At 38.8% G+C, this 21,514-nt stretch overlaps 2 protein-coding genes across 8 annotated transcripts; both read right to left on the bottom strand.

Moving 5' to 3' along the window:
- Positions 1-484: 484 nt before the first annotated feature.
- On the bottom strand, positions 485-5,902 carry LOC112290926 (uncharacterized). 7 transcript variants are annotated; one of them, XM_024537768.3, is made up of 6 exons: positions 5,631-5,902; positions 3,956-4,121; positions 3,455-3,683; positions 2,575-3,179; positions 1,648-2,151; positions 485-1,412 (listed from the first exon to the last, which is right to left on the bottom strand). In XM_024537768.3, the coding sequence occupies exons 1-6, from the start codon at positions 5,789-5,791 to the stop codon at positions 975-977; spliced, it is 2,103 nt and encodes a 700-aa protein (XP_024393536.1). In that variant the 5' UTR covers positions 5,792-5,902; the 3' UTR covers positions 485-974. The 7 variants fall into 7 exon arrangements, with proteins under 7 accessions (XP_024393536.1, XP_024393602.1, XP_024393545.1 ...); XM_024537834.3 differs by having other exon boundaries at positions 3,559-3,683; positions 5,631-5,769; XM_024537777.3 differs by lacking the exon at positions 5,631-5,902 and adding an exon at positions 4,719-4,940.
- A 1,366-nt stretch (positions 5,903-7,268) lies between these two features.
- LOC112285390 (MACPF domain-containing protein CAD1) lies at positions 7,269-13,391 on the bottom strand. Its single transcript, XM_024526182.3, has 9 exons — positions 11,977-13,391; positions 10,911-11,149; positions 10,415-10,613; positions 10,041-10,118; positions 9,630-9,813; positions 9,287-9,453; positions 8,670-8,972; positions 8,333-8,503; positions 7,269-8,128 (listed from the first exon to the last, which is right to left on the bottom strand). The coding sequence occupies exons 1-9, from the start codon at positions 12,586-12,588 to the stop codon at positions 7,928-7,930; spliced, it is 2,154 nt and encodes a 717-aa protein (XP_024381950.1). The 5' UTR covers positions 12,589-13,391; the 3' UTR covers positions 7,269-7,927.
- Between the last annotated feature and the right edge of the window lie 8,123 nt (positions 13,392-21,514).

Raw genomic sequence — 21,514 nt, 5'->3', positions numbered from 1 at the left:
TTTTAACTTCTAAATTAATTTAATACTTTTTTTAAAAAAGAAACAATATACTCTTTTTAAGAAAAATCAAAACCTATTATTATGCTTGTTAGCCTTATCAAAGTTTATAAAGAAAAATTTCAAATATACTTGTCAAAAAACAATATAATCATGTGCATCAAAGAAATTAGAAAGAAGACTATAATCAAATACATTAAGAAATTAGAAAAATACTAGAATGCATATTTTTATATATAAAAAAAACAGTGCAGAGTATTACATTAATGAAGAAATCGATGTTGGCGCTGAAAGATTGCAGCAATTACCAAAATACCGTTCCTCACACTGAAGCATGTTGTGAAGGTTTTTTGTATGATTAACAGACTGCAATATTTTGAGGGAACAGGATGAACATATCATACATACAGCTAGTTCTGAGCTGATCCTGGACACATTCAATTTATTTTTAGCCTAAGGAAGCAGTTTGCAAGGAAGAGAGTCGAAATTCACTTCAAACTCCACCGTAAGGCAAAGATTCTTTTACCTAACTTGCGGTGCACCCAACTTGCGGTGCTTGCCAAGTCTTCTCTGATACATTCTGTGCTTCCTCTTTAGACAAAACCATGACCGCAGCCACCTGAGATCTTACAAACACTTACAATCTTCTTACGAGACTTGTATCTAAGAAGGGACGGTGTGATAGGATAAGTGGGCAAAACATGATAAGCCCTCCGAATGCACTGCTCTTTTGCTAGTCCAGGTTCACACTCGGTGGTGATAAATGAGCAAAAACTGGCACTCGAGGATGCATGCGTAGAGCAGTGTCAGGGGCTCACATGTTGACTGTTTCCGTTATTGTGTACCACCTTCTCTAAATGGTACAAGGGAGCCCCAAACCATGCTAATTATACATACCTATATGTACCGTCTTGCCGAGGAGAATGCATAAAAAAAATAAAAAAGTAAGGTTGCATTAGTGGAATGCGTTTTTCATTTCACTGACCAAGGAGATCTTGTAACGTGATTCCCTTGAACACAGGACGATTCCGTGCAATAGGCCGCTTCAAATCCCGATTTGTCTCCTGCTTGCTAGGATTGTCTTTCCCATCAACTGCAGCTTCTTCACTCTCGCTTGCAGTCTCCCACTCAGATTCCCCATCATCAACATCATCATCATCATCTGCCTCTTCAGCCTCGAACTCCTCAGAATCGACACTGTCATTCACGTCAAATTGAATGTTCCCATGCTTGACAGCAGCGTCTTTGAACAGCCAGGATGCTTGCATTTGCTTCTTCACAAGACGCTCCACATAATCGGGAATTTTACTACCCGACTTCGAATCCGACTCACTCGCAGATTGTTGCGAGCATTCATTGACGAACATGATCGCATCTAGCAGGCTTTCCTTGTGAAGAGAGAGGAGTTCGTAAGCCTGCATGAAGGAGGGTATCAGTGTCGCAAAACAGTATAACTGAAACTACCCACTGGATATAGACCAGATGATATTTTATTTTGAAATGATCTGAAGACTTGCACATGACTTACAGAATAAAAAACAGAAGAGAAAATTGATATGTACATGGCGTTATTAGTTAGAGCGTGACCTTCTTTACGGTAATAAGGACCCGTTGTCACCACAAGAACCATGGTAGAAAGTGATGACTTACCTGGGCTCTTCTCCACAAACTTTTTCTGTGGCGGTTCGCTGGATTATGAATGGATAAAGCTCGAGTAGTATCACTAATAGCTCCTTCGGCATCGTGAAGCAGCAAGTGACATTGAGCCCGCTTACTATGCAGCACAACCCTCTCCTTCTTGGCTCTCACGGGACACAGTGACAGCGCCTCGCTGTACTTGGCAGCAGCACCACTAATGTCTCCAGCTGAAAATTTTGAAAAGCCTTCTAACTTTACAACAAGCGCTGCAGCTTGTTTCAAATGCAAATCCTCCTTAGGGGCGGTTTTTTCCCACTTGATCTTCTCCCGTTGGGCTGCAAAGTCATCCAGCAAATGCCTTGTCCTGGTAGAAATATGCGGTATTACCGCCGGTGAAGGATAAGGAACGTAGTCTTCCAGCAATACGTTGGTTAAGACCTCCCCCAAACTTTTGTGCTCTCCAAGGTTAGGTGACTCAGCTAGGTCTACTAGAGCAACTGCGGCCTTGTCTAACACCTACAGACACAGGTACGAAAAAGAAAATCTACATCAGACTACCTTGAATAAGTTGAATAGAAATATATAACATTTTGACAAGATCAGCTGACAGCCATTGGTATCATGCTAGGTGCCAGAGAGGAAGAACTCTACCAAACAAACCCAGTAGAACACTGAACATGAAAATTGCCAAATGAACCAGCTGATCATAAATGTGGCATCAAGGTATCTAGTTCCTGAACTGAAAATTGGTGACACAGGCAATACAGAGACTCGTCCGCAACCGCATGAGAGTACAAGAACATTCGTACTTCAGTCCCACAATCTTCCAATACAATACAAGATCCTCTGATGAACACGAAACTAGAGTCGTTGATGTATCAACTCCTGGAGATATTGGCTGAAGGAGTACGGCATGGCTAGGGATGATGAGATACTCACCTGAAGCCGGGTATTCGGATCCTGGACCAAGCACACCAAACAATCTACTGCCATGTATTGCCAGTCGTCCGACGACCTTGCAATGTTACAAAGGGCCTCAATTATGCCAGGGCATTCGGCTACGCGAAGTCTCCCCAATTTGTGATAACAGATTGTGTGCAAAACCCCAACACCTGCAGCCGAATTCTCATTTACGAGTCCTCCCCACATATGTGGGAGCTGGCCCAAAAAATTCACCTGGCAAATCGTTGGAAGAAACTCTTCCCTCAAGGCAAAACAGGTGATGAGTTGTAGTGACCAACATTGTAACTGACTAGCCCATTCCTCTGCCTTCCGAGATTCCATTTCCAGTCCATCCATTCCTCGTGTAAGAAGGTCACAATGGTAGCTCATGCGCTTGTCAACAAACTGCAAAAAGTGCGTGTAGACAATCTCAAGAGCATTAAGTGCCAGCTGAATAGAAAGCTCCAAGACGTCTCTATGCGCAGCGACAGCTGGAAAAGTGCTCTCGTAGGTAGCTAAGTGGTGAAGCGCCCGGACTGCTACTCGCAGCTCAACCCAAGTCAGTCGGCACCTTAAAAGCTCCACCAGAGCAGGGATCACACCTAGCAGCATCAAGCACCTCATTCAACTGGTGTACCCAAGACTTGAATGTGTAAGCCATGGGGTCGCAAACTGTTGGAACACAGTAATCTTTACAAAAAATAAACCCGATTAAGGTTACAGATCTAGGTCTCAATATCCCAAACTCTCTTCTGTTAACCGCACTCTAGTCAACATCTATATCGACTGAAGAATCACAACCCCTAGCAATCAAACCCGAAATTATGAAGACCATCCGCACAAGGGATACTTGAGAAACCCGACACTGACAGTATACCTGCCCGGACAGCTCGCAGTGCAAATTCTTCCGTGTTCATGCTGTAAGAACCAATAATGTGCGCAGCATAGTAAGGAATGAAAATATTATGGTCCTGTGCTAACCAATTTCGGTTTTTGATTCCCTTCCAGATGAGCTGGGCCATACACTCAAAAATTCCAAGTTCGATGAACTCTGGATCATTCGGATGCGCCTTAGCAGTATTCCAAAGGCTACTGACAGCGAGAACCTGCAAGGTGGCGATACAAATGCAATTACTTCAGTAATCCTCGTAACTCCAGGCTCGACAATCCAAAGCATTGATTATACAATTAATTTTGAAGCAGTTTACTCCGCGCAGGTTTTCAAACACTCATTCCAAGAATGCCTTTCTTCACCAAATGAACTTAAGACTTTCAATCAGGTGCAAGAACACATCGCAAACAGTGCAAAAAAACGAAATTAAATTGAATTAGATTAAATCAAAAGATTCATTGACTAGATAGGACGAGCTAAACGCACCTGACAATCTTCGTTCCGCGTAGAGAACTCCTTGAAAAAATTAGCAACATTTGCTCGCCACTTGGATTGATTGGTCTCTTTCATCACGCAAAAAAGACAGCCCAGGTAAGGGCAATCAGGAGTATGCCTTTCCATCTTGGCTATTTCTTCAGTAACTGCTCCGTGCCTATATAAGCAAACTAACTTAAGCACAAATCATATACATAGTCTACACGTGATATGCATAGAAACGCTCCAACAGCGGTGCAAGAGATGGGGTCGAACAGTTCATAACTACTGATTACAAAGAGGGAGAAGGATACAGAATGTAACTTTCAGAAAATTAGACCACAATTGTGTCTCGCTAGCACAAGCACATCCACTATTGACTGTGTACTGTTCATGCACACCTGAAAAACTCTCAAGTAAGCGAAGATCTTGTTCTAGTCGACCTTAATTTCAACTTCAGGTCGAAAACATATCAATATAGTCGCCACGGTACGATAGCTACAAAATGAAAAGAAACATTCTTTGCAGCAGGAGAGAGTTTCAACATCCAACAATTGTTAAGGTCACCAAACTTCTGTCAAGCCAGACCCATCCTTGCTTGTGGCACTCTTGAAATATCTTCGACAGGATAACCTCTAGAAAATATGTTATCGATTGACCAGGCTCTGCTTTCTAATATGCAGATGGGCACGAGCAGAATTCCAAACAAAAATCCAAATGGAGTTCGCTTCACAAATCTGGACTAAGCTAGCTGTGTAGTGACATGAGGGACTACCTGGATCCGCTGCATCACGGCAAATCGGCCCAGTCAGAAGTGAACTTCTCCGCCAGCCCCCTGATCAAAACCTCCTTCTCCCCCACCTAGTCACATAATCGCAACACACTAAACCCACGCCGCATCCACACTATCACATCACTCCAACACGTGTTTACGACGCCACTTAGGCGATCACAGGGGAAGTACGAAAGCCCTCCGGGGGCGACCGCTTTCGCATATGAACAATCTCATTGACGGTGAGTTAAATTGCAACAAATACGCAGAGGTTTGATACTGAGGCCATATAATGAACAACGATGAGTAATGAGAAGAAAATTGTATTGAGTTGGGAGTTATTAAATGGTTGCGAGAGACAAGTCACAGGTTCAGAAGGCGGAGGTTGAGGAGGAGGAGGAGAAAGAGTCGGTAGCGTAGCAATGGCACGAAACTACTAAACCTGGCACGTGCTTTGTCTCAAGCCCGGGGCCGCAGCATCGATGAATAAAGTTGGGGAACAAGCAGCGACGACAGAAGAATGAGCTGGAGAAGGAGAATAATGGCAGGGGGTAATAAAGAGCCTGGAACCCTAAGCTAAGTGGCGGAGACCTGGAATGAAATATGACACCGGAATATGAAATCTCGGCAGCAGACCAGGACACAAACCTCGGAGTTATCCCCCGAAGCATGTGACCCACAATTCCAGTAGTTCTCATAAGAGCTGTGACCTGCACAATCCGTGGTTGACTATGGAAATACCCAACTCTAGAAGAATCGAAATTAATGTAAATACACAACGGCGGAGGACTGGACGTGCCAGGCAGCCCGGCCGCAATGTGCAACATCAACTAGTGGTACAATTATTAGGAGAGTATGAATGCATTTCCTGCGTTGATGCCAATGGAGGACAACGTTGTTGACAATGTGGGTCACCTGGTGTGGGAGCTCGAGGGTCGCACAGATATGCCGCATGGAATTTCTGCAGTGCGTGGAGGAAAACTCGACAAACGCCCTCTTCTCTTATTCTCTCTCAATAATCTTGTGATGAATTCAAGCCAAAATTCTCGCTGCATTGGCTTTCTCTTGGACTCCATTCCTCGTCGATGACCTTCGCTTCTTCGGAAGTCTGGTCGCGTTTGTTGTTGGCCCAAACTGCCTCACACATGAATCGTTCATGTTAGGTCGGTGAAGACGGGTGTAGAAATTGTTTTCGTCATGCGCTGCTCCTTACATCCCATACAGTATTGATTTCTACACCTTTTGCTGATCTCAGCAATTAGAGGATCCGACACGGTCCCAAGCCTTCCTGCCAATTCTGTAGATGTGCTCTCAGATTTACACTTTTTGTGCTGAGACAGCAAGATTTTCAACCAATGAAGACTGAAGTGTTAAAAATAGCAGCTACTTTTACTCCTTTAAAATAATTATTTAATAAATCATAAATCTGAGTTTGTTGTCTTTGCTCACATTTACATTCAACTCGGGGAATATTTATGAGAATATTTAAGATAACAAGTGGCCTTTGAAAGTGAGTGCACATTCACACTCAAAACATGACAGTTTTCAGTCATTGTCCATTAAAGGATAAACACACATTAACCATTCACAAAGTCTGACTTTCATCAATTTAACATACAAGGTTCTTTACATAGAAACCCAGAATCACTGCAGAAAACAGTCATCTTTCCAAAAAATATGTACAGGTAGGAGATACTCTACATTTTCAAGCAATACTCATGGCACAATAAACGGTGCGTTTAAGTTTATTAGCAAATCCATCATGCACGTAGCACCCAGATTTTAAGTGATTGATAATAGAAAATCATTCGCCGCAGGCTGTGGGATCAGCATAAGCTGCCAGAACCGACCCTGAGGTGCCATGAATAACTTATATTTTATGGTGCTAAGAGTTTCATATTGCCTCGTGAGATCACGACGATGCGGATATCTACACAAACAAAATATTTAACACGTTGTTCAAGGATTGCTGTAATTTGAACCAAGGCTTTCGATTGCTGAATAATGCCTGATGGTAAGATTAGCGGTGTGCTGGACCCGGTCAATGCCTGGTCAGACTTCTGCAATTATGCAATGAGACCGATTTTTCTGTGCGTAAATTTAATGATGAGGTTGGATCCTAGATTTTAGTCTGAAGCTGAGTAAGGAGACATTAAAACCACAATCACCCCACACTCTGTCAATTCATAATAAGCAATCCTAAATAGAGAAGACTTGTAGCAGCCTTCATTACACCCTGTCACTTGGTATTCGAACAACCTGCAGGATTTGACATACAAGTCTCCTTTACTCATCACTTCCCAACCATAAGTAGCTCACACGGTGGGCACGGTTGGGATTCAGAAAGAAATATAAGCATTTTCAGACTTCTTCTCGTCTTTCCTAACTGTCCTTCTTCAAACGACCTATTCAAACTGTATCTCAAACAAAAGTACAGTGGCTCAATCGTCGGCACCAATTATATTGCATAAAAGAACTAGTTTTCCTCCTGGTGCATAGTGATTGAAAAAATACCACCCTCCACAAAAGCCCGACATGCATCAACTCTTGGCATAGTGTGCTCAGTAACACTGTAAGAATACTGATGTGGTTGCTTATAATCGTACAATTATGGTACTCGATAAACAGCCTCGTCTTTAAGAAGACTATCAATCTCTACTTTGAGTTTCCATAGTGGAGCATATCTTAGTCAAATATCTCCACACGAAAATAAACTCCACATGGAATCTAGTCCAATTTCACATTGCATGCTAACGCAGGAAACAAAGCTTCAACAGAGACACTCGCTGCCTTTAAATGAGGGAGAGGTTATGCAGCCAACTGCAGCGAAGGAGCAGGTAAGCATGGAACGAACTGTTTTCAAGCCTATGATGAATGATAAATCTTTACAAATGCCGTCGTACCTTGATTCACTATAACCTCCCCTTCTAGGAATGTGAGATTGCACAGAGACAATATTAAGAAAGAAGAGAAAGAAGGTTTCTTCCTTCCCCGGGTGGTAACTGTTATCACAGGTGCCTTGCTCATACTCTGCCCCAGAACGCTCCCACGCAAGATAGATGCTGCCGCCCTAGATCAGACAAAAAGATGCTCATCCCAGGCACTGCTGAGGCAATAGCATAATGCCATACCCTGAGAATCAAGTTGACATAAACTTTGACATACCTCTCACTTCTACAACATGGCATAAATCCACATCCAAATCTAACCCCTTAATAGTGTAAAAGCGAGTACTTGACTCGCAATGATATTTTGCCACCATCCACATCCAACTTCGCTCCAGTCACAAGCCAGTGCCCAGGCATGTCCTGTGGTCCTTTCTTCATCTCTGTGATATCCACAAACTTCAGCAGCTTCAACGGTTGTGCCTTAGGCCCTTTGTTGCAAACAGCTGAGTTGGGGTTGAATGGGGGCTGCAAAAGAAAGGAACGAATGTCGGAGATCCTTCAGTACAAACTAGTTCCAGGAACCCTTCTTGTTAATTCACCCATCGCAAGCATGCTTAAAACAATATGAACCATTAAAATATGCATGCTAAAGCGTTGAAGTCAAACACCTGTGGCAACAATTATGGCAGAAAGTAAGAATGATGGGGCTTGAGAAACAACGAGTCTTACTGGAGCTTTCTGTTGCTGTTGTTTCCCAGAAAAACCCAATTGTGAAAATAAGCCTGATTTCTGGGAAATAGCAGGAGTATTGTCCCACACAGAGCGTCGAATAGAACATTTTGGAACTCGTGAAAATTGAAGCTTCAAGCAAAGAACGTTCTTCATTCCACCGTCCGAAAGCTTTTTGGCAAAGTGACAACATAATCAAAATATCAGAGAAAACCAGTAAATATGATGTAGCGGATGAATTTACTGGTAGATAGACAGTCGCAAGTCAAATACCTACACCGGGACGCCTACTTCTTCTTAATACTACAACCCAAAACACAGAAGTGGTTAAGTGTACCTGCAGTTGCGCTCCAGTAACGATGTGAGCATCGTTCTGCTCTCCAAACCATGTTTCATTAAATTCAATGGCAGCCGTGTTAAGGTGGCTGAAGCCTTTCCACTGCACCGGCTCGAGCCATCGCGCATCATGCTCTTCGGGTGCTTTCCAAACGGGTTTTCCTATAGAAACATGGGTATCCCAATGGGGTTGCAATATCCGAGGAAGCGTTGTTAAATGCTGCAGATGAATTGCAAGTCTGTTACACTTCACTCCTTCCAAGTAGAGACGAAGGCCCGTTACTGGTCTCCTGCCCACTAAGACCTGCTCCAAGTCAAATACGAATGTAGAAAGATCCATATCAGAAAAAGAACAAAGCCCCACAAATCAGTACAAAATGACGTAAATGATTGATATAGTGATCTTAATGACGTTGTCCATCCTGAAACTGCGGTACCAACTTGTGCAGTTGTGAAATGGTAAAATAAGAAAGAGATAAAGAAAGAACATCGAGTCGCAAGAGGTGCTGAGACCACAAGACCTGAAATCCAGCATTATACAACAGGAAGCAATGACACGGATCATGGACGACTTCCATCCCATAAGCGTTAAAAAGTAGTATTCTGGCCATCACTAACCTGATTCGTGCTTACATACAACTTGGGTCCCATCAAACTGAACTGCATCACTGGACAGACGGGCTCTTTTCTCCTAGGTCCAAGCGCCAGCTCAGCTAATGAAGGTGACCATTGAGTCGGTAGCTGAAACTCCAGAAAGTTTTGTAACTCTTCAATGGGAGGCTTATCTGCATGAACATGCAGGTAAGCAATTAAATCAAGAAAGATGGGCATATGAATCCTGTATTCAGCAATAACCATGGCTCTACACTGCAGAGTGTGAAACAAATTTCACTCTTTCGAAGCTGTACCTACAAAGCACGTTTTCATCAGCAAGTGAAAAAGTACATGAGAATGAACGTACATCTCATATATAAGTTGACAGCGTGACTTAAATATCCATTGCCAGGTATGCCGCTTATCAATGAAGAAATCGGCACAAACGTCATAGCAATGACATCAGGAGTTTCTGGAACTGTTGCGAGCCATCTATGATGCGAATCCATCATGTCATTACCTCCTCTACGCCACTGGTAAATCTCTATACCCTGGAAGAAAATTGAGCAATCTCATAAGCTATATGTATCCAATATTACAACTTCCCTACACGAACTTACTACAGGCTAGGTCTGCAGTATGCTAATCAAAACCAGACACTTCTTTCTAAGAGGAGAAAACAAGCTGTGCAAAATTTGAAGACTAATTCCCCTTACCTTTGCAATAGCTGTTCCTGGTACACGTCACTAATCATAAAAGATACGGGAAAAACACTTACTTCTTTAGAGTATGATGTGGAAGATGTCGGTAGCTTCAATCGAGCTGCCGTACTAGTTGGAGAAAATGCATCCATAATCTGTACCCAATGAAAGCACATGACATGTCATTCTACCAGATGTCGCTCTTCACCAGTTCGAATAAGACTGAAGTGAATGTTTTGATTAATCGTTGGACCAACTAAGCTTTGGTAACTATTTACATGTAACATAGCTTAATATCTTATAAACTATCTACAGCTTCATGGTGCCTAACCTATTACCTGAACTCGCAGATTAATAGACCGCGATTCAGAGAATAAATTGTGGGGAGCGTATTATGACACCAAAATATGCTCAAGATGATATCCTTCATTTGCGGAAGGCCAGCCCATACCTTATCTTTCCCAGGTCGCTCTCTAGGAGTGCTGTAACCACCTGATTGACCTGTAAATCTCCTTTCAGCCATAGTCTCCATACGTTTCAGGACCTCAACATTAGAGCAGGGTGAATTTTGAAGCTGTTTGACATAGATTACATCCTTTCCTCCAACTTGGAGACTTGTAATTATGTGAGTCCCATATTTTTCTATAAAGCTGAGGAACAGTGTGAAAAAAGAAGCTTTTAGTCTTTGCATTTTTCCCCAAGCAATAAGCATCAAAACCAGTGAGAGAGCGAATACAACCCAATTCCATTTATTCTAAAGACTCAACACTATCGAGAGAGTTAACTCTTCACTCAGAAGGCGTTGAAAAGAAGTAACTCTTTTTTTTGAAAGAATTACAAAAAATATAATTTCATCAACGAAAAATGCTTAGCCAGAGACAAAGAAAAGCTCATTAAGGAAACAGTCATGATGTCATCTATTTTACGGAAGGGATAGCATTTTCAACCTGGCTAATGCTTTCGGCTCCCATGAAGCTGGAATTGCTTTTCTAATTTCATCTCGTAAATTCAGAGGGGTCCTTGTCAGCTGCAAATTATAGAGTTTAACAAACCAACCATCCAACGCTAGGGCTTTCGTAGCATTCTGATCTGTTTGCCAAGGACCATGGAAGCTGAACATATTATTGAAGAGACCCAACGGCATCTTCCCATCAATAGCGGCAGCTTGGTTAAAACGACCACACATCTGCACATAAAAATAGCGATCACCATTACGACACAATATGTGGTAGGAACAGTATGGCGTCAAGACAACAGTCCTGTCAAAGACTGCCTTTCGAAAGTCGCCCGTTTCTAAAAACCAAACCAGAATTACCATCACCTAAAATTAGTTTCGTCAGTTAAAAGCACAAACCCAGGTCTTTGAGCGTATGTGTATTCGCATTGCAAAATCAACAATTCTACTTAAACCAAACATTGGACAACCACAGTTTCTGGAGAGGTATCATATGTACTCCAACATCAAGATGAATCAATTCAATACAGGTTCAAAAATGCTTGAATACCCATCCCGCCGGGAAAGCTCTAAAACGTTTGAATTCCTCGGAGTATATCTAAAATACACAAGACATCCCCCACCGGGCAAAAGATGTACCTAAACATTTCGTAATAGACTGAAAAATCCACTAATCATCTGCAATTGAGCTGCTGAATATCTGCTGTAGATAATGATCCTCAAACATACTCTCTCAATTGTATTCAGAGAAGGACATATCTATAGTGTTGAAACGGATGACAAGGGCTAAGTTCACATTTGCGAAGGATGCCCCATCAAAAAGTAAAGAAAATACTGTTTTTCTTCTGCTCCAAGCTGCGGGAGAAGATAGACTAGCCCAATAATTCGGGACAAGATTCACCTAGTGATTACTACTCTTCAACCTGTAGCTCGGTGATATGGACTTACTACGGTAACAACCTCAACTCTCAACCCCACACCAGACTCAAACCCCGAGCAGATGTTTGCTGTAATAAATATAATTTGGCAGCCTGTAAGAAGAGCCAAAGAGAAAATACCTGGGCATATGTCAAAACTTCCGAGGCATAGTGCGTTTTTTCCCCTTTGTCACACCTTATGTCAATGGACACATTGGGAATCACAACATTCCCAGGCGCGTAGATGTCTTGTGTATTCTCTTCATCAATTTCAACTAAACGGGATCCAGAAGAGCCCTTGGCAAACGCAAGACGAAAATCCGAGGTAACGTCGAAACCTTTCCCTAGTGCATTAGCAGCATCCAAAGCAACCTTCAATGCGTACTGTGGCCCCTTGGAAGGCTTGGTGTGAACCGCGCCTCGAGTGCGGTCAAACTCTGGAGTTCTTTGTGAGGTCCTCTCACTTCTATTATGAACGGCTAATGCAGTATCCAATTCTGGGAGAATGGCTTTCAGACTCTCTGCTTGTCGTGCTTGTTGAGCGGGCGTGTATGGGCGTTTGGCAGGGCTTCTGAACCCTACACGCGCTGCACGCGTTGCCCTAGCTATGCGCGCAGGATGAGACGGTGATTCGTAATTCGTGTGCTCCTCAATTCTAGCCGATCCACGTGACGATTCTCGACCTAAATTGTGCACAGAGTAGTGCCCTGCGGCCATGGAATGAGTGTCAAACTCAAACCCTCGAGTTTCCATAATTTTTCAGGCGACAATCATCCACTATTTACAATCCAATCTGCGCCGTTCCCTCAAGTGTTCAAGGCGGTGCCAGTCTCGAAGTGCGCTGAAGGACATCAAGTTGCCTATGCACCAATGCTTCCCATACAAAACCAGAAACAGCTGATCGCTAATCCACGACCAAGAAAAAGTCCTGGCACATCACCATCACCCGCACACAACCAAGCCGGGGAATGCGAAAACAAGACCAATACGGACACAGACAAGAAGCGACAAATCCGGGTGGCAATCAGAGGGGGCGCGAGAATGCGAATTGGATCGGCGAGGAGGCAAGGGGAGGAGGGAGAGGAGAATAACACTACGGTCGTGTCACAAGGTGGAGAGTTCACACCGACGCAGTGTTCAAAAAAAACATTCAGCCCGGTTAGCGGGCATCAAAAGCGGAGCGCACGAGCGATGGAAAAAACGAGTTTAAGACCCCCCAGCAGTCGACTAGCAGGGATGAGAAGACGGAAGAACAAGGAGTGGAGGGGGTAAAGGAGGCGGAGGCGGCGGTGCATCCATGGTCGCTAAGGAAAAAACGATGGTCACGGTACCGACAAAAACGAGTGGAGTTGGAGAAGCTCGGCGGCGCCGGTACAGACCAAGGGCGAGAGAGAGAAAGGAAAAGAGAGCAGGGGAGGGAAAGGGGTAGTAGAAAACCAAGAGCGGGAGAGAAGATGGACGTGAAGAAGTTAATTGCGACGCAGACACAGCGCCGAAGAACACAGACAGAGAAGCAACAAGAGCAGCAACAGCAACAGGGAGTCGAATGAAGCAAAGAGAGAGGGGGTCCGGTGAAGGGGAAGGGGACGGGGAGGGTGACAACGTGGTGAACTCCCACAACCCGGCCCGTTCCCACTCTGCCTCCCCCAGTTCCACGAAACCATCCCATTGGAACGCGGTAATCCACCCCCTCCTACGAAAACCAATCCCCTACTCTACCATTCCCTACATGTGTGAAAAAAAACTTACTCCATATAATAATAAATATAACTTTTATAGTTAAGAAACTGTATGGTACCGTTGCGTTTTCAAGTGGAACTTGTGTGCGATATTCTTGATAAAGTGTAAGGAGTAGTGATTGAAGGGGGAGTTGGAAACGATCGAATTGTGACGAGAAATCAAAGTCAGTAGTGATTATAAAGTGCATTATTCTTTAAGAAAAGTTTAGGTTGTGTTCCTGGGGGGGGGGGGGGAAGAAGATATTCAGAAGCGAAGTGTCCGAGGCTAACGACGAGCCCTGGTACCGAGCCGAACACAATACCAAAGGACGTGGGGTGGGTGGTTATAAAGTCCATGATAAAAAAGAGTAGAAAAAGGAGGAAGGGGAAGATTCCGCGAAAGTGCGCCAAAGTGGGGAACTAAGTGTTGACTTGAGCCACGGGGGTCCATTGACTTGACTCCCATGTCATGACCCCCTCCACCGTGGCAGTGACGTCAGCTGGCCTTTGGGTCCATACCCCCTGGAAAGCTGCGGGTCTTAGGCTTCGTCAGCATTGACATTTTGGACAATAAAAATATTACAAATATTATTATATTTGATGCATTCCTTGACTTATTTTATTCTACAATTTTTAATAATCGTGTGCTTCTTTTTGGAACACATTATGGTATTCTATTTAAGTTTGGAAATTATCACAAGAATGTGAAAATATTTGTAGAACTTAAGATTTTGTTTGAGTTTTCTTCTTTCTTTTACTTCTTTTAGGCTTTTTTTTGTACATGCAAAATGTAGGAAAATAATTTTTAAAAATTATATGATTTTTTTTTTTGAATTTGGTTTAGTTAGCAGTATTTTTGAAATTGGCATTGGACTATGCTAGTGGCTAATATATGATACTTGATCATCTAAATGCAACTTTATCAAAGTGATGCTGTGGAAGTTAATACTAGTTAATGAACAATGACTTGCATTGCAACATTCAAATATGTTCTTGATTGTTCATCTGGAGATAAAACATTAATGAACACAATGTAGATAGATACCAAATATAAATATTTATCCAAGTAAATAAATTTATATTTATTTAAAAATAAAATAAGTCCACATGGTAGTAAAATTAGGATAATATTAGTTGTAAATAATCATTTTAGCTACTTTGTGTGTGTAAATCCACAAAGATTTTTCACAATAAATAAATAAATAAACATATATATATATATATATATATATAATCAATAAAGTTTAATTTTAGTAAAACCATCCTTTTTGGCAATCAAACGATTGTCAGTATAGATAACAATAGATTCATGAAGAAATATTGATAACATTCATGACACTATCAATAAATATCTCAAAATTTTGATTCTTGTGAGCAAAAAAGGTGAGAAGAATGAAATATGTTATAATTTTTCATTTGATTTATGTCCATAGAAAAGAAAGAATAAACATGTAATTTATTATAAGTTCCAAATAATAGAGGCTGAGACTTAAATTTAATAGTTATTTTAAAATAGACAATGTTTGTAAAAATGAGTCACAAAAAAGTTGATGGTTACTTGATGTAATATATATCCTGTAAAATATAATATTTATTTTTTAATTTTCTTGAATATTTTTAAAATTAAATATACTTTAAAAAATATAATTATAAATTTAAGATTCTAATAAAAAGTTATAAAATTCAAATAAAAAAGATAAAATAGGTATTATATAATTAAGATAATAATGCAACAAGATGATTTCCATTGTACGTCAAGGACATGAACTAAAAGATGATGCATAAACCAATGAAATCCGTCTCAAAGAAAGAGTAACAAAATAGAAATAAGGAAGTATGTATATTAAAAAGAAACTAGAATGGCTTATTACTAAAAAAACAAGGAAACTTGAGATTCTTGAAAGTAGACTAGAAGCAAGAAAAGACTTGACAAGAGAGAAGAAGGCTTCACTCTTGTCTCTATATATATTACGTAACTAGAGGCTACATAGCAATGTCCTACTATAAAAGCTTATAATATGTAAAAATTAGTTAAAATATATTATATTTTAATAAATCTAGATGTATGTTAGAATGGTTAGTAGATTAGTTTAAAGAGAGTGGATTTAAGAAACTTTATTTTGAGTTTTATCTTTTTTGATTATAGCATTTAAAACAATTGTAAGACCTAAATGTTTAGTATAAAGCCTTGAGAAGAGATTAAAGCCTAAAGAAGAAAAATCTTAACTAATAGGAAGCTTATTGGAAGGGATGAAAGTAAGGCATGGTTGGATGAATGCAAAGAATGAAAAACTTCATCCCTATTGGTCGAAGGCCATGCCCAATGGGCTTCAAGGAGGCTGCCTGAGGCCTTATTAGGGATTAGGATTTCTCTATCGAATGCATTCGAGCTTTGGAGGCTAGGGTCAGCAAGTTCAGGGTTTTGGGTATAATTTGGGTCAAGAGTTTGTGTGATTTTGAGTTTTTATGAAGGAGATATAGGTGTTCAAAATTAAGATATCAAATTTGTACCTACTGTCACTCTTTGAAGCATAACATATGCGCACGGAGAGCAATGAAAGATCGGTGATTGGAGTTGAAGAGGACACTTTCTTTGCTATACTTTACATATATTGATTGATGAATTCCAAGTCTGGATGAAGGAGTTATAGGGCATTGAAGACAGCACATGTAATTCAAAGGCAGTAAGTGAGTCATTTTGTTGATAGTAATGGTTGGAGCCATATCTTGAGTTTTTGGGCGAATTTTTGGCTCAAAATTTGTAAAAGTATGTATTATTAAGTTAAAAAGCTATAGATCAAAGTTTCATGGTATTTGAGTACTTATTTTGTGAGATATGAAGAAATTAGCACATGGGTATATGTAAGCTAGGGTTTAAAGCTATTATTAGGATTTTGGTGATATCTCAAGATCCATAATGAATTTACAATTGAATTTTTTGGAGAAAGTTTTTAAAAGTATATCAGTACTTGATGTAAAATTTAAGATTGTTTGAACATTCCGATCGCGAGATATGAGTTGTTAAAGTTTAAGAAACATCTCTCATAAGGATATATAAGATTTTAAGATCTTTATCATATATTTGGATGTTTTCTTGGTACTTAGGCTTGTGTTTTGATGAAATTGCCCTAAAAGAAAAAATATTATATGTATAAAGTTGGTTTTTTTATATCTTAGACTTGATTGAGTATTTAGTAGGAGCCAGAAGCCGAGCACTTTCTTGAGGCAAATTCTCTCTACCTCGACATATTGGTGCTTCCACTGAGAGAGCCTTAAGGCACTAATTATCTCAACAAGTTAAGATGGAAGATCAAAATCTAGGGTTTGAATTATCAAGAGGAATGGATGCCCATGATTTATTTAGGACATTTGCTCAATTCATGGAAGAAAGGCAATAGGTATATGGAGAGGATAGGAATACCACCAAAGCTTTACAAGTAGTGGTGGATAAAATTGGGAGGTTTGATGGGAAGAATATCACCAATTTTTTAAGGATTTACACATGTGAAATGGAAGTACATCAAGTTTTAGAAATAAAGATGATCACTACCTTTGATTTGGTAGTGATACCAAAAATTAGAGAAAGGGTGCAAGAGTTGCATGCAAAGGCTATGTCATAGAAGAAATTTAAAGAACTCTTGAAAGACGAATTTTTTGAAAAAGATTCAGAAAAAATAATCAAGGTGAGTTTTTTGGAGTGGATTGAGCATAGACCAGGGAATCAAACTCTCTCTACCCCAACAACGATGTTCTATAGGACTTCTAATATGTATTGACTTTATAGGATAAATGCTTTGACTTAAAAGACAAGTTTTTCTATGTGTAGGCCACATAGTTAGCTTAATCTTCAGTTAACAACATGTGTAGCACATGATCCACTTGTTGACCACTTTTTTAATAAAAAAAGTCAATTATAGATACCTATAAAATCAAAGCAAGGTCTATAAAGCTTCTAAGAAGCTTTTACAGAAGATACTATAAAATTAACTTATATTTATCTACTTCTACTTACTTCTACTTATTTATACAAATAATTATTAGCTTACATGTGTATGTCCATGAAATTACTTCTCTTTCTAGAGACAAGTTCCATGAGGAGTAGTCATCATATGTTGAAAAAATCTATAATTCAACAAATTATATTTGTTACATAATTAGATCTTTATTCTCTTTAAAGATGATTGATGGGGCCTCTCAACCATCGATAGTTTTCCATAATAAGGTGGAAGAACCACCTTGTTATTTGATCATTGTTGAGGCCTTCAAAACTTCCTTAAAATAAAATATTTGGAACACTATGAGGAGTTGTTCCTACATCTAATAAAAGTACCAAACATTGGAAGTCTCTTCCAAGGTTGTGATACCAAACACATTGTCTCTCATCATTAATTTGAGGAAAAACATGTCGTTCTTGAAGATCTTTATCTCGATTGTATCGTCTTAAAGATTATGACAATCACAATGTCTTCTCCGATAGGTCAGCAAACGAAGGCTCTTCAGTCAAATCAGCTAGTTTTTGGTTCCCTATCTCTTTAGCATTACAACTACAAAGAAGCTACAAAAAATGATTATAAGTAAAGTGTTATCTTACCACAAATTTTCTTCTTTTGAAAGAGAGATTTTTGTCTTTATTTTGATCGATATTGTGGACAAAAAGCATACACCGCCTTTGCTGCATTTGTAAGATTTTTTACTAGCTCCCATATGCAATCACAAATATCATATCCGTGCCAATAGATAAGATATTCTAATTTATTTTAATACCGCCTTGAATCTAAGACTTCTTCTAATTCGAACTCTTCATTATTGTCCACTTCTATAGGACGAGGTGGAGCTTGTCTTCTTCTTGGTATGTCCACTATCTTATATGGTTCAAGAAGAGATACGTGGAATACTAGATGGATTTTCATTGACTCCAATAGGTGTAAATGATATGCAACTGGATTGATTTGTGTAGAAATAGGAAATAGTCGAAACCTACAATATTCCAACTTGTCACAAGGATAAGTGGTCTTGATATTGTAATAAAGTAAGTATACCTTGTCACCTATGTGGAACGACGGTTGTTCCTTTTGATAGACATCCACATTCATCTTTTGTTATTCTTGAGCTTCTTTTAACTACGCCTTCATTGTTGCATGTAGCTCTAACAAATAATTTGCCAAATCTTCTACCGTATGTTTAACTTTTAAAAAGTCAAAAGTATCAAGTCATGGATGATAACCATAATTGACAAAGAAAGGTATTTATTTTGTAGAAGAATGTACCTTGTTATTATAAGCAAACTCTGCCAATGGCAAAAGAATTGTCCAATCATCTTATTGGTAGTTGATGGTAAATCTTAAATATTTTTCCAAAACTTGATTAACATGCTCCATTTGTCCATCAATTTAAAGATGGAATGTTGAAGATAGTTTTATATCTACTTTTAGAATCTTAAAAAAAATCTATAAAAATCTTAATACAAATTAAGTTCTCTTATTGGATATAATATCCTTGAGTAATCCATAATAGCGATAGATGTTGTTAAGAAAGAATTTAGCTGTTATTTTACATGTGATAGATTTTGTACATAATATAAAATGTGCCATCTTGGTAAAATGATCTACTATCATGAATATAGAATCATAGGAATCTGAGATTAAAAGATCCATGATAAAATCCATAGAGACAAAAGACCATGGTTTTTCTGGAATAGGTAATGGTTGAAAAAGTCTATAAGCTTGATAATGGGGAGTTTTTGATCTTGAAAAAATAACATATGATTGAACAAAGTCTTTCATACCCTTTCACATTTGTGGCTACCAAAAATCTTTAGATATAAGCTCCAAAGTCTTATTGTATCTAAAATGTCATGCTGTTGGAAAGTCGTGATGTGCTTGAAGAACATGTAATCGTGCTTCTCTTTTTAGAACATATAATCCACCTTCAAAATAGAGTGGGTTATTTTTGAACTCAAAATTAGAAGTATCTTAGGACTTAGAAGAAGGATTCTTGATATTATGAACAAGAGGATCAGAAGACATACTTGATTGGATTTGTTTCACAAGGGTTGAATTAATAGTCAATTTTGATTTCATTACTCGAAGATGAAAATGCTTTGGCTTCAAGAAAATTATTCTTTATTGATCAAAAGATGCATCTTTTTTTTTTTGTGCAAGATAAGAATGTCTAAAAATGGCATTTGATAAACCTTATTATTTTTCAGATTGATATGTGATCTTGAAATTAAATCTTGATAAAGACATGCTCCAACAAGCTTAGTAACAATTTAAAATCCGTGCTTATATAAAATACTCAAGATTCTTGTGATTTGTATATATGGTGATTGGATTAGAAGCGCCTTCTAGATGATGATGCCACTCTTGAAGTGAATCCATGATCATAAGAAGTTCTTTGTTGTAGATTTCATAGTTAATCTCAAATGTTGAAATTTTTTTGGAATAAAAGCTATTAAGTGAAGTTTATTATCAATTTCTATTTCTGATAATATGGCACCCAAAGCAAAATTTGATTCATCTATTTTCATAAAAAATACCTTAAAAAAGTTGATGCAATATAAGATTGGTGTAGAAATAAAGATTGACTTCAAAGTTTCAAAAGATGCTTCAGCTTCTTTGCTCCACTCAAGTTTGTCTTTACAAGTCAAATATGTAAGTCGAGCTATAATTAAAGAAAAGTTTTTGATGAAAATTTGATAATAGTTAGCAAAGCCCAAAAATCATTAGACATCTCTTACCATTTTTGGAACCTTTTAATCTATAATTATTTGAACTTTCTTAGGATCTATCATAAGTCCATCATTTGAAATGATGTATTCTAAGAAGTCGACTTGAGTAGTATGGAATACACACTTTTTTATCTTGGTATAGAGTCCCGCATTTCTTAATTTTTGTAACACACAATGAACATGAAGTTCATATTCATCTATTTTCTTAGAATAGATTAAGATGTTGTTTAGATAATAGATAACAAAATTGTCTAAAAAATCTCAAAAAATATCATTCATTAGATGTTGAAAAGCTGTCGATGCATTTGTAAATCCAAAAGGCATGAAATTATATTCAAAATGCCCATACCTAATTTGAAACGCAGTCTTCTATTTGTCTTTTTCTTTAATATGTATTAGATTGTATACTCCATATAGATCTATTTTTATATAGATCTTAGCTTGATTCAATTGATCGAGAAGTTTGGATATCAAAGGTAGAGGGTACCTATTCCTGATGGTAATCTTGTTGAGTCCTCGATAATCAACACACATCCGCAATGATTCATCTTTCTTCTTTACAAATTAGATTGGAGCTCTTGTTGGTGATTTGGAATGGCATATGAAATTCTTGGCCAAATTTTCTTCAATATATTCTTTGAATTCAACCAATTCATTTTATAATAAACTATAGATTGGTCTAAATAGCGGTTGTGCTCGTTCTTGAAGTTTAATTGAGTAATCATAGGGATGATGTTTTGGAAGAATATCCGCATTCTTCTTGTCAAATACACCTTGAAATTCTTGATATTGGCTGGGAATGCCACTTGAAGTCTTTGCATCATTAGAAATAGGTGTGGCATAAATGACACAAGGTGATCCTTCTTTTGCAGCATGCAAGAAAGCTCTTGCACCTACAAACATAGGTTAAATTGTACTAAACTTATGACTTTCTAATAGATTAATTTTACTCTTAATTATGCTTTTAGAAAAGTCATGGGTATGAGAAATCTAATCTATGCAAGGATTATATTTTTTTAGCCATGATAAACCTAAAATGATTGGATCAAAAGAAGATTTAATTATATTATAGATTATGCAACTACTATCACTATTTATTGCTACATCTATAGGAAATATTTCATGAATAACATCTCCAGAAGACAACGGACAACCATCTATGACTTCTCTATGAACATGTTTGGTTTTTTGTACTAACAGTATTTTATGACTTTTAATAAATTCTATATCT

The sequence above is a fragment of the Physcomitrium patens genome, chromosome 1 (assembly GCF_059467195.1).
Source record: "Physcomitrium patens ecotype Gransden chromosome 1, ASM5946719v1, whole genome shotgun sequence".
NCBI lineage: Eukaryota > Viridiplantae > Streptophyta > Bryopsida > Funariales > Funariaceae > Physcomitrium > Physcomitrium patens.
The sequence above is the reverse complement of the archived record's forward strand: the minus strand, read 5'-3'. Positions and strand labels throughout refer to the sequence as shown.

Coding starts and splice junctions, on each gene's coding strand:
- LOC112290926 (XM_024537768.3), bottom strand. CDS start 5,791: ATGGAGTCCAAGAGAAAGCCAATGCAGCGAGAATTTTGGCTTGAATTC. Junction 3,684..3,955: donor CGCGGAACGAAGATTGTCAG/GTGCGTTTAGCT, acceptor GCCACCTTGCAG/GTTCTCGCTGTCAGTAGCCT. Junction 3,180..3,454: donor ACTGCGAGCTGTCCGGGCAG/GTATACTGTCAG, acceptor TGATGCTGCTAG/GTGTGATCCCTGCTCTGGTG.
- LOC112285390 (XM_024526182.3), bottom strand. CDS start 12,588: ATGGAAACTCGAGGGTTTGAGTTTGACACTCATTCCATGGCCGCAGGG. Junction 8,504..8,669: donor TTACTGGAGCGCAACTGCAG/GTACACTTAACC, acceptor TTTGCCAAAAAG/CTTTCGGACGGTGGAATGAA. Junction 8,129..8,332: donor AACAGCAACAGAAAGCTCCA/GTAAGACTCGTT, acceptor TTTCTTTTGCAG/CCCCCATTCAACCCCAACTC.